The sequence below is a fragment of the Thunnus maccoyii genome, chromosome 14, assembly GCF_910596095.1.
Source record: "Thunnus maccoyii chromosome 14, fThuMac1.1, whole genome shotgun sequence".
Lineage (NCBI taxonomy): Eukaryota > Metazoa > Chordata > Actinopteri > Scombriformes > Scombridae > Thunnus > Thunnus maccoyii.
In genome coordinates this window covers 12736067-12749062 of record NC_056546.1, presented here as the reverse complement: position 1 = coordinate 12749062, position 12996 = coordinate 12736067, and the positions used below count along the sequence as shown (strand labels likewise).

Here is a 12996-nt window from a genome sequence, read left to right as displayed (position 1 = left end):
GATAGCCTAGACTGATTACAACAACTAATACCAAGTGTCACAAAATGATCAAATTATCATACTTTATGTGACTTTTGGCATTATTGATCGCACATCGTACAGAGGGCAAAATTATTTTACAAATACAATAATTATGGTACATCTGGCAACGCTGGCTAAGACGCAGCTTCTGGGAGCTGATGGCAGGGAGCTGGCAGCTAACCAGTCAGAACAGAGTGGACTCATCTGGAGGGGGTCCTTAAAGAGATGGGAGCTAAACCAGCCTGAGGCTGAACTGAGGGACTGCATTAAGAGCCAGAATAAGATAGATAAGGAGTTTTTTTGAAACTGTAAATCATACAAAGATATTTTAGTAGAGCACTATTATAAAAATATAGACCTGTAAATGTGTGTATGTCCCCTTTAATGATACATTCATCTCACAAATCATGACTCATGGCTCCCTCTTACATGATAATACATTAGCCGCTTTAGATAATAAAAAGTATCTGTATCTGTTGATAACGGTGATTCTGCCTCTGATGTTGGTTGTTGGTATCAGATTGGAACCAAATTTTGTGCGATCGCCCACCCCTGCCCAAAACCACATTAGATACAGAGCCCAACAGCGGCTTATGTAGAATCTACTATGTGTGTGCTGGCAGGGCCAACTGAGATATATCTTCTATGTATGGGGCCGAGGCACTAGCTGTCATCAACACAATCGATGCCTTGCATCATTTCTGGACAGAACTGTCCGAAAAGATTTCTTAGTCATGATTGTATATATAGAAAGAAACTTAAATACCTTCCTGTTTCTTGTCAGATCACCTCATTCAAACATTTTCTACCACATATTGATGCTTTCACGTCAGGGAAATTACGGGAAAGGCATCTGCAATTCCCAGTCCCTTGGCCATTGTTATCAGGTGTTTTGACAGTAATTCTCCTTTTCACCGGACATGAGCTTGCTTGTTCATTTGACCTCTGAGAAAGAGAGAAGATTATTCATGTGTAACCACTATTCTCCAGAAAGTAGCTTCATTGTCTCTAAACCTTTTCTCTCCCCCCTAATGAAATGACTTGATGGATTTTCCCTAAGCCATGGGCTCTTAGCTGGCTGAAACAATTATTGTGTGGATCAGTTTTGTTCTCTGTCCTTCTGATAGATTCCCAATCCCTCCTATCGGGTTTTCTCTGTCCCTTATAATGGCAATCTCCTTACATTTCTCTTCTTGATTTCCTCTGCGGTTGAATCGACTGAGTGGAACAAGACTAGAAAATGACATATATGGTCCCGGAGATGCAGTCACATCCTGTTGCATTTAAACATCACACTCTCCACACATTGTGCCAATCAGCATTAGTGGATATTCTGCTATTTCTCCTGGGGCATGAAACTGTGAACACTATCTGTTAAAATATAACACAATCGTGAGTGGTGTCTTCACTTCTGCTTTACCTTTAACCTTCTCTGAGCTCTAACTTACCTTAAAAAAAGGATATGTCCTCCCTGTGTCAGTTTAGATGTGCCCCTCTTTGGTCTCAATTATTGTCTGATGGGATTTCTAATGATATCTCATGTCAGAGTGGATCTTTTTTGACACATTTTTTTTTTATCGCACACAGCCTTCACTGAGGCTGACAGCAATGTAATGAAAAAGGTGGAAATACCAGGCGGATGCATTTTATAGCCCCAACTCAGCCTGGGGTTTATCTGAGGGTTTATGGCAAAATGGCACAAGGCAAAGATACAATGGTGTGTTTATTTGACATTGGGGAGATAAGCAATGCGGTTGTGAATTGATATGACATTGAAAACAACAGTTTTCATTCAACAATTACATTATTGTAGTACCACTGAAGCGCTGATGACTCCAATTATTTACTGTGACAAATAAAGCCAAGAACCTTAAAACATCTTATAGATATCAGGCAATAAAAATGGAGTTAATTTCAATTTGAAACACTGTCAAGTCTAGTTACTGGATTTTAGCAAGTTGGGAGTCTGCGTGCAGTGTTACATCAATGAAGGCGGCTGTCTGAATATGTGCCTTGTATACTGGGCAGGACTGGTAAGCATGGGCAGCATGCTAACTGGGGACATGAAGGTCAGAAAAGACCAAACAGCATTTGCTGCGATAAGCCTGCTCAAATATGACTCAAAACACCTGAAACCAGGCGTTCAAATGCAGATGTGTTAGCTGATGATGATGAGTATTATTGGTTCTCAGCCCACTTTATATTACATGTGCTTTGATCACGTTTTAAAGAACTTATCTTGTTTTAAGGAGAAAACTGGCCTTACCAAATTCTGTTCTATAATATGTTAGTTCATCGCTCTGTATATTGCATGCTACAGCAGAATATTTATCTTTCTGCCACCCACACAAGCCCTGCAAACACTGATTTAGATAAATGAATCAGTAAAGCCTTACATGAGACCTACATTTCACCAGTGGAAGTCATATCATGTGGATATTACAAAGTAAGTCACAGAGTCTGTTATTTAATCAGTTTTCTATTGGATTTGCGACATTGTCAGAAGTGAAATCACTTAATTTCAAAATTCCTCCAAAATGCAATGTCACAATTTTGAATCATAGTGCTTTAATTATTTGATACCAATCAAAAAGTTTCCCTGGGAGCCATCTGTTGTACATCCAAATCACAGACTCACCAAAAACTTCCTCTAGTTATTGTATCTTCTGATCATTAAACAGATGGTTGGAAATGACTCACTCTGAAGACTGAAGCCACATACATCATACACTCATTAATTTTCAATAGCGCAGCTCTCAGAGCAGCTGGCACGGTTAAACTCACCAAAACATTACCACACCGACACTAGGACTGGGAGTAAATGTGGCCATGCAGGATATCACAAGCACTCTTGAGTATTCTTAAAAAGGCACTCGAATGCAAATCGATTCAATCTTTATTCATATGCAAATAATAGCTTTGTGGTTTCACCTTAACATGTCTGCAGTCTTGAATTTTGATCAGGAATAAAAGAAAAAAAATATGGAGCACTTTTACCCTCTGATCTATTTTTAAGTACAAAGTCTCTTAGAATTCCCTCCTCTGGAGTTTTGCTGTTGTTGGATTCAGGGCAGCATTACTCAGCTGTGAATATGACTCAGACATGAAGCTCCACTTCTAGGAGCAGCCAGTGTCTGTACCTCAGCTGAGCGGTACAATGCAGCTGCATGAGAAGGCACTTTCTGTTTGTTTATTTTATGTAAGTAAAGTGCCTCATGGCTTCATTTTCTCCTAACATCTGTGTGTCTCTACTTCATTTTACTATATTACATATCAGAAATTTACCATCAAATAGTGACTACATTTGAAGATTTCTAGCACATACTACACACCTGAGATGTGTAAATGATGTCATATCTTAATTACCAATCTGCTGATTTTTCTGAAGCAATTGCAGGTTGCTAGCTGGCTCTTTAAAAGGGGACATATCATAGTTTTTGTGATTTTTTACGTTAAACGTGGTCAAAGGTCCAAAACATTAGAATGTATGTAAAAATGCTCCCTGCAAGTCCAAAGCCCAGGCTTCAGCTAAGGTTGTTGCTTAGGTTTTTCCATGGATTGTTCATGTTGTCCACTCGCATATCTCAGATCAGATTCCAGCTCGAGCATGTACAGAAGTACATGAGAAGTTTCCATTTCGAGTAAAGAACGAGAAAAAATAGTGAAATCCGGCTACTACTATTTGTTCGCACAACTTCCCGAGCCACCAGAAGTCCGCCGAGATGCATCCCCTGGAAGCTAACTACTCAGAATAGAGTGGGCTCATCAGTAGGGGGGGCTTAAAGAGACAGGAGCTAAAACCGCCTGTTTCAGACAGAGGTTGAACTGAGGGACTGCATAAAGTACCAAAAATTAGTTTTTTGAACTTTAAATCATGCAAAGATAAACCAGTAGAACCCCAGAATATAATTACAGACCTGGAGAGGTGCATGATACCTTTAAGCTGTTCACGTAAAGGCCAGATTGGATTAAGTTCCTTTATTGCTTTGAATCTGGAATGATCCGGTGCTTAGGTTATGCAGAGTGCTGCCAGGGGATTATTTATTATTGCACAAGGGAAAAGCTGGCACTTCTTTGATTGGTACTTCTATGAAGTGCAATAAAACCCAGATCATTAATGTACTATTAAATGCACATGCATGTGTCTGTCATGAGTGGCTGTGCTTATCTCTACATTTCTATCACTGAATGACAAATAGAGTAATTGGTTAATTGTCTTATTTTGAAGGAAAGAGGTCAGCGTCTATATTGTTGCCTGTGTTCAAACACATACACAGACACATATGGAGTAAATGTTTACCAGCTCAACAGATGGCTGCAATATTATAGACTTGGTGATGCCATAGTATGTGATTGACATTTTTGCTATAGACATGGAGCATATGGAGCAGAGCCCTTATGGTGGATTACACATGATATGAAAACAAACAAACAACTCCCACCATTGCTATTTATTAATGTTGTCATGTGAAAACCCTCTAAATCCAGTTTTGTTGACTGCGTTCAGTTCCTGATAGAAGTGACAGCACCACTTGGCGCTTATAAAACCTTTTTCTGAACATGTATAAATCCTAAAATGCAGGATCAATATACAAAAATCAAGGCTGTTTGCCAAAAGCCCCTGAAGGTCCTGAAAACTGTATTTCATGGAGAAAAGTGGTCTTCATCTAAAGGAATTGATGCACTTTTTAAAATACTGCTGCAAATGCCTTTGAGACAAAAAACAACAACAATATTTTACAGCCCACAGCAAAAACAAACAGAGCATTCCTGGACAGAAATAGACGGTTTTCTTGAGGGCATGGGGAATACCATGACATTTTAGTCCAACTTTCCCATGATTCACATTATACGCCAGTATTCAGCCCTATAGTTTCACTGGCAGAGTTATGAACAAGCCTGTCAGGCTGCTGTTTAAGTAAAGCTCAGACAATAAAATGTAAGGGCATATCTCCAGTATTCATTATCACTGGATGTTTTGTTTGCTGTGATCGGAATTTGTGATGTTTGAACACCCACTAATGTGTTACACCTGCAACACATTTATGTGATTAATGAGCAAACCTGAGGGAGCTTGCAGTGAAACACATTGTTTGCTCTTTTGTTGGCACAAACAATAAGAAATTGAAATGATCAATCAGTTAAGTTTTCTCAGTGTGCGGTGGATGATTCATTATGTATGAAATTCAGTGTTCCTGCTGCTGATTAAAAGAAGTTGCTGTGCATGAGTGACTTCTGTTGCTGTGGATGTGACAGCTTTACTGTAAATACATATCATGTACATCTAGCTTTCCATCACTTCACCTTCCTCCTGCTCTTAAATTCTCAAAATAACTCAGTAGACACATATTTGGTCTATCCTGACTTGTCTTCTTTTTTAGTAGGGTTTAAGATTTTGCATCATTTTGCACATGATGGAACCCCTTCAATAAATGGTAAAATACACCAGATGCACTTTCTTCAACACTTTCTTCTGTATTACATGAAACATGAAACATATCCAATCTCCAATGAGAAATTGTGCTTCATCCAGTCTTTGATTAATATTCTACGGGGACTACTTTTAGTCTGTGAGACTGGGAGAACCACCCGCCCTGACATTGGGGTTGTGTGATGTCAGCCAGTGCACTCGTCTTCCCTTCCTCCCTCCTCTGCTTTCTTGTTCATCCTACGCTCTGTGGCTTAATCACAAGGTCTCTACGCAGTGTTTCGTGTATGGCAGGTTTGTGTCTGCCTCTCACCCACTCACTGAGTCTCCCAGGGAGATGAGGTATACACACACCTCCAGACTGGGGATCCTTCCAAACTTTGTGAATACTTTCCACTAATTGCCCTTGGGTAACTCTGTGAATACATGTAATACTGTAAATGCAGATTTGACCCCCCTTGGGGAATTATAAAAGTCACTGGAAGCAGCTTTGATTGGTGACCTGACTGACCTGACTGGTCATGACTGTTTCTTTTTGATGGAGACAATCCAGGCACTTACTATCAAAGTGGGGAAATGGAAAGAAAGAGATTAACTAGCGAGCATGTGTAGGATAGATGATGGAAATTCATTTTATAATGAAGGTGAGGAGGATGGAGAGGAGTTGCCAGGATAAATGAGGAAGATACAGATCCCCAGAGTGTTTCAGCACTATCACAACTATTTAAACTTGGTGAGGTGCTACCTACTTTTTCTTGGCTCCTTTTCTTCTTTTCCCACTCCTTCTAGCAGCTCTGCAATTAAGAAAGCCTTTAACTCTCAGCCCTGATGCTTTTGTAAAAAGTCTTTGTTCTGTTGCCACATCAGCTGCAGCAGTGGTGGGTGGAACACATCTTAGATGATTTTTCAAATTAATTATTCTCTTACTCTTTGACTTAATCAGCGTGGGAGAATAAAGGTGTTAAGATTGGGCAGACTTGTCTTGTGCTCAAGTGAAGACTTGCGTAACTGTCTTGTGATCGTGGTTTGGTGCCAATTATTTCCAGTCGGATAGTAGTGAACACACGCATAATAAATGTGTGGGAACAAAATTGGTGAGGTTTTTTTCAAAATGTCAAAATGCACAGCATTTATTGCAATAAAATCACAAACGTATTTAGCAAAAATCAGACACAGTTTTGACAAAAATAAATAGATTTTACGCCTCTTACAGGCTTTATACTCTCACAGTAAATTTAAAGACAACATCCTGATTTGCTAGTGTTGTCAAAATGAATCGTTTTTACAACCCTGACGTCACATAGCTGCTCACATGGCATGAGCTGGAATGTTAATTGCACATCACTGAATAGTTGCTACCACATTCAAATAATATTTGACCCTGTTTTGCCTGATGCAACAATACAACATGGTGGTATTACAAAGTTAACATGACTTAAAACTTTCTTACAATGTGACCCAACAGGCTCTATTATCACATTTAACCACAGCACAGAATACCAAGAAAATGACAGAATGTGAAAGGTTTCCTCTGTTGTGTTTTGATTAAATCAGAGAGTTCATAAAGTCTGAAAGGCACTTTAAAACTCAGGCCTTACAGCTACATCATAATCTCAAATAAACTGTCAGTGAGGTGCGTGACTGCACTGTCAAAATGTGTTTTATATTTTCCCTTGAACACATACAGTACTTTATACAGCTAGAGAATCATCTTTGAGGTCCGAGGTTATATGCTTCAACTTTACTGACAAAATTCTGTCGTTCAGTTCAAGTGGGAAGTAAAACTCCTTATATTTAAAAGGTCCAATAAGTGATTTTTGAGACCATATAATTTGCAGTTTCTGTCATATATATATAGTATATATATGACTGAGGTAATGAAAAGACATCTACCAATCTGTGTTTAGTTTTATTCTTATGTTTATACATTACTGATTTGACCAAACCTTAAAGGACCAATGTGTAGAATTTAGTGGCATCTAGTGGAATGGACTTGGCAGAAATGGAATATAATATTCATAACTAATATTTTAATTAGTGTATAATCACCTGAAAATAAGAATCATTGTGTTTTCATTATCTTAGAATGAGCCCTTTATATCTACAAAGGGAGCGGGTCCTCTTTCACAGAGCCCGCCATGTTGCACCGCCATGTTTCTACAGTAGCCCAGAACAGACAAACCAAACAGTGGCTCTAGAGAGGGCTTTGTCGCATTTTTTGGCCAGTTTTGTGGCCACCGTAGGTTCTCCTACATGCATGGAAGGGGAGGGTGAGGGGAGGGGTATTCATTTGGTTGCAATCTGCAACATCACTGTTAGATGCCACTAAATCTTACACATCGGTCCTGTAAACTGCATCAGAAATCATTAATACTTAAGGTTTAGTTGTTAACTTGTCAATTTGGGAGTGATAGCACGTTCCCTGTGTTGTGATTTTAGAGGTGGGGCATTTGGATCAAAGATTGTGCCTTTAACGACTGCTAACAACTTAACCACCAAAATGATGTTATTTGACACAAATCTACCAGTATGCTACAAAATTCATTAATCTCATTGGAGACTGTCACTCTTTGCAGAAAAAAGACAGTGTTATACTTGTACTGAAATACTTAATGCCATACAACTTACATACACAACCTACAAAAGTGGTCGTTCTATTCTTCTTTAACGAGTAATTAGGCGACAAGCTCTGACGTTACACCATCACAGAGAGGTCAATATACTGTCATACCCCTCGTCTCATGAGTGTATACCTCGAAGTAAGATGTCAAATCCAAGACACTTTCAGTTGGGGAAAAAATACCCTCCTTGTCTCTGCAGGTGATGACCTTCACTGGCTGAGCGGCTTGTTAGCATTAGAAGGTGGTTGGATGTTGTTAGTGGCGTTGGAGTTGGCATCGCTTCTCCTTATGCTGCTCTCCATCCTGAGGGAGGAGGAGTTGAGCGGACTCCTCTTGAGGACTTTGTTAGCCAGGAAGCTGCAGGTCTTCCTGTACTGGTGACGGAGCAGCGAGTAGACAAACGGGTCGCTTGCTGCCTTGCTGTAGGCCAAACATTTGGATAGCACGCCCCAGTGAGGGTTTATGGGTCCTGGGGAGAAGAGCTCTACAATTCTAACTCAAATAAAGCAAAAAAAAAAAAAAAAAAAGTCACACACAATGAGAAAAATAATGCAGCAGTGCAGCAATTGAGCCAATTCTTAGATCAGTGCAACTGGAGTGGAAGACATCTAAAGCAAATGAATATCCCCCAGTGCTTTAATATTGTGAAAATGTCACTGAAATGTCATCACTGAGTTGGGGAATGTGAACTGATGGGTGTAATTTTTGCTGCTTCTTGCAGATTAAAATAATTTTACGATACATCCAGTGCCTATTTTGTCCTAATAAATCAAATTATAGCCATTTATTATTGAGCATTGTTTTGTTGGTAATCTGTCTTCTTAATTAGTGTGATCTCCTTAAGTCTTACATGTCTCACCACCAAACGGCTTCTAATGTGCTTCCCTTCTCTTTCCATTCCACAAATCTAGCAGCTTTTGGCAGGTTGCCGCCACTAATACTGGGGCTAATACTAATGACAGCCAGTGATACGATCACTGACTCATTTTCTATCTCTCTCTTCCTCTGTTTCTCTCTCCCTCTCATCTTCCCCAGTTGTGGAGGCTTGGTGACAAGGATTAGAAATGTGTGTAGAACCAATAAGCTATGACATTCTGAAAAAGGAAGCAGTTAAAAATGTGAGATAGCGAGACAACATTGAAAATAATTATCGCCATCTGTATTCAGACGATAAGCCACATTAGCAACCACAACAAGGTAACTGAAAAACCCAGAAACACTGTCAAATCGATTAATTCTTGGGAGATTTGTTCTACAAATTAAGCTGAACGGACAAGCTAATTTAAAACTTTTCTCTATTGCTGAACAAAGACAAAATGTACAGAATTCAACTGTAGTTAAGTGGGCTGTTTCATCTTTTAATTCAAAAGACAGGAAACCTTGAAATGTTTTGATAGGTACATGGCATTAAATACCTCACATTTTTGCATTCTCTCTCTCTCTCTCTCTCTCTCTCTCTCACACACACACACACACACACAAAACAGTAAATCATAAATCTGTGCTCACCTTGTAATGACATAAGGGGTGAAGCATACCACAAATGTGCCGATGAATGTACTGATCTTCTTGGTGGCCCTCTGCCTCCTACGCTTCTGTTCATCCAAGCATTTCTGGCGCACACTGCCAAAGCACACAGGTACCATTATCTACCCAGGAGGCATGATCACAGACACGCGGACATAATGAAGCAGTCCGTGGAGAAAGCGTGTGGGATGGACAAGAGGAATGCAGTGAACCGTGCGCTTCTATCGCTTAAATTGGAGAAATTTCACACTGTACAGATGTCATTATGCAAATTACAGCAATTCAAAGTTGAATTGTTTGACCAGAGATCAGAGTGGATGTCAAATGATGGAAAGGAAAAAATGAGAGACAGTTGCTGACCTTAATAACAAGTAGTGATGGGTAGCAATGTAAATGACTGATTGATAAAGGATTGATAACTTTTGTACTCATTTGTGCAGCCCCAGAAAGTTTTGCCTAATCTGTATATGCTGCATCTTTTCAGTTAGTTCACACACTTTTCATTATATAAAACAGAGCTGCAACAAACAGCTATTTCCATTGTCAATTTTCATTGCCAAAAATTTAGATTAATGGTTTGACAAAGCCCAAGATGATTTCAAATTGTTTTTTTTTAAAGCAACAGTCCAAAATCCAAAAGATATTTTCTTTAAAATGCTATAAATCATCAATAAATCATCATCTGCATTTTTGGTTGATAAATATGTACAGTCATTATTAAAATAAAAACAACAAATCAATTAATAAATGAAGCCTTTCAGCACTGCAAGAATAAGGAAAAGAGCAAGTATTGGTGGAGTATGCTTCACATACTGGACAAAATGAAAGGGAACAGACAGACATTTCAATGAAAGACAACTGCATTAAAAGGACAAACGGATTAGACCTAATGCACCTCTGACTATCGTTTACCTGGGGTGAATATCCACAAGCAGCATCAACGTCTGCATGGTGATCACGTCGATGCGTTTACAGTGAAACCTCGCAACTTTCAGCACTTTCAGATACGTTACACACATCACGATAAGTGTGAGGAGGAACGTGAGAGAGTGCAAAGCCACGCTGAAGATGATGAACTGCGTGCCGGATCCCGTCGCCCTCACATTGCAAAGGGTGCACGACGCGTAAAGGTGGTTGTACCCGACCCAGGAGCGACAAGTGGCCACTGTGGAGAAGCAAAGTGAGTGTATCCACGTGTATCCCAGCGCTATCACTGCATCCCGGTGCCGTATTTTTGAGTGGTAGCTCAGTGGGAACACCACCGCCACCCATCTATCGATGCTGAGTGCTGCCATGCTGAGCATGGAGTTTGTGGTGAGAAAAGTGTCGAGGAAACCAACAATTTGACAGAAGCCGCTGCCTCCGGGGTAGCCCGTGGTGATGAGCCCGACCAGAGTTAGTGGCATGTTGGACACGCTCAGCAAGAGGTTGCAAAACGTCAAGTTGAGAATGAAAAGACCGGGTACCTGTTTGCGGATCTCCGGGTTGTACAGAAAGCAGATCAGCACCACAACGTTGGACAGCAGCGACACGACAATAATCCCTAAAACCAACACGGAAGCAACTATGTCCGCTGCGTGCATGGTGCCCCCCTCTTAAATATCCAAACTTTTGATGAGTGCATCCACAGTCCTGATGCAGACGGTCATCGTGAGTTGCAGTCACAACATATATGCGTCCAGTACATTGTCATGCTTACCCTCCCCAGGCTCCAAATATCTTCAATAAACGCAGCAGTCTCTCCAGCGGTTACGATTGGATCGCAGGGGATTCATAGAGAGGATGCTCACCTGATTATTATGAGGAAATTTGGAAGTGCGTTTCATGGGAATTGGGTCACAGCTGGAGCATTCCTCCCGTGCGGCGCTGCGGTAGTTTTCAAGCACCCTTCTCCTGCTACTCACCGCTCAGAGGTTCTTGGCTGCGCAATTGCGCATTGACATGATGGGCAGCTTTGAAAAGGACATAAAAATACTTCACGCTTTCGATCTCTGTTGCTACTTATATTGTCTCATCTGCCAGAGTCTGATGAACGGCGGTGCACCACAGTTCAAAAATAGCTTTTTTGTGTAAAAATAGAAGCAGACGCACGATTGCGTGGCTGGTGATAACGCTGATGTCACGAGCGTCACGTTGAACAGAGCAGTTTTGGTAATGAGATGTTTTGTGCCATTAATGCATACGTTGATCAAGTTTGTGAATATTAAAACCAAACAGTGTGATTCGTCAATTAATGAGGAGTCAGTGCCTGAATTGATTGAATCACATCACCATCGTCACTTTTTTTTTTTTTTTTAATTAAAATCTATTAGCAGAAAACACTTCAGTTCAATCCACAGCTCAGATATCAGTGCGACACAATGGAGACAGAGCTTCATCGGTGCAGTGTTTAAAGCCTTATATGGCGCTTTTAATGCAGTTAGTGAAGCTTAACTCCTCCATATTATTAGTCCACAATACAGCAGCACCATATGTAACACTGTATGCGTACAGCCTCCAGCCTATAGGGAGGGCAGACTGTGTTTTCAGTGGACCATGACCTGAAAATATGCTGATGTGAGTGTGTGTTTGCCAGGAGCATGTGTACAAGTGGAATAACAATGACCAACTGTCATTTTTTTGCAGGAGTGCACACAAGGGGAAAGGTCAGTAGGGGTCATAAGGTCGTAAATAAATGAATCATATGGCTCTGTGGCTGTGTAGTTCACTGCCAACCATTCAGTGACCTTGCTTATAAGTAAACACCGGTTTCCAAAGGTTGATGCTCTATAAAGATAGCATGATTCCCCCCTTTTTGAACGTGTGCCCTGTGTGCAATAGCAAGTAGAGCTTCAGTTTTGCTCAGAAGAATTAAATATTCAAATTGTGTCCTCCTTTCAGTTCAGTTAACAACCAACTAAAAAAAAACATTTCAGAAGGAATACAGGTTATGCTGCAATAGTCTCTGCAGTAGTTCATGTAGTTGGTGGTTTTACAGTTAAATTTCCCACATATTGTGTCTGACACATATTGTGTCAGACACAATATGTGTCAGACACAATATGTGGTAGTATTGATGACTGTTCTGCATGGTGAACACCTTTAGAAAATACATACACATGTGTTTTTTATGGTAGACAGGATACATTCACAAGAGACAATAATACGTATATTTTTCTGTGATTCAAGAGAAGATGCAGTGGACTCCTAGATTTAGTGCTCCAGTAACAAACTATTATTTGATCCTGTGACAAAGTGGGTGAGACCACACATTTTGACTTTATTACACTTGTATGTACTGTATTTCTTACCTTGCTTGTTTAGAATTTGCATGATTTCTGCTTTTTTCTTTTGGCTTATAGTAAGGAATGTGTAAAGTATTTGTTTATGCGGACAGTGTGGACTGATACAAGTAACATG

The 12996-nt window shown here is 40.1% G+C and overlaps 1 protein-coding gene across 1 annotated transcript; it reads right to left on the bottom strand.

The window, feature by feature from the left end:
- Window positions 1-7605: 7605 nt before the first annotated feature.
- Window positions 7606-12616, bottom strand: LOC121911899 (G-protein coupled receptor 26-like). The gene is made up of 3 exons (XM_042433835.1): window positions 10510-12616; window positions 9580-9693; window positions 7606-8562 (listed from the first exon to the last, which is right to left on the bottom strand). Exons 1-3 carry the CDS (start codon window positions 11178-11180, stop codon window positions 8280-8282), a joined length of 1068 nt encoding a protein of 355 aa, XP_042289769.1. The 5' UTR covers window positions 11181-12616; the 3' UTR covers window positions 7606-8279.
- Window positions 12617-12996: the final 380 nt, after the last annotated feature.

Bases quoted from the DNA above. Each gene is read 5' to 3' on its own strand.
- LOC121911899 (XM_042433835.1), bottom strand. From the start codon at position 11,180: ATGCACGCAGCGGACATAGTTGCTTCCGTGTTGGTTTTAGGGATTATT. The intron at 9,694-10,509 runs GTAAACGATAGT...GTGCTTTGGCAG, and splicing joins CTTGTGGATATTCACCCCAG to TGTGCGCCAGAAATGCTTGG. The intron at 8,563-9,579 runs GTGAGCACAGAT...TATTTGAGTTAG, and splicing joins ACCCCTTATGTCATTACAAG to AATTGTAGAGCTCTTCTCCC.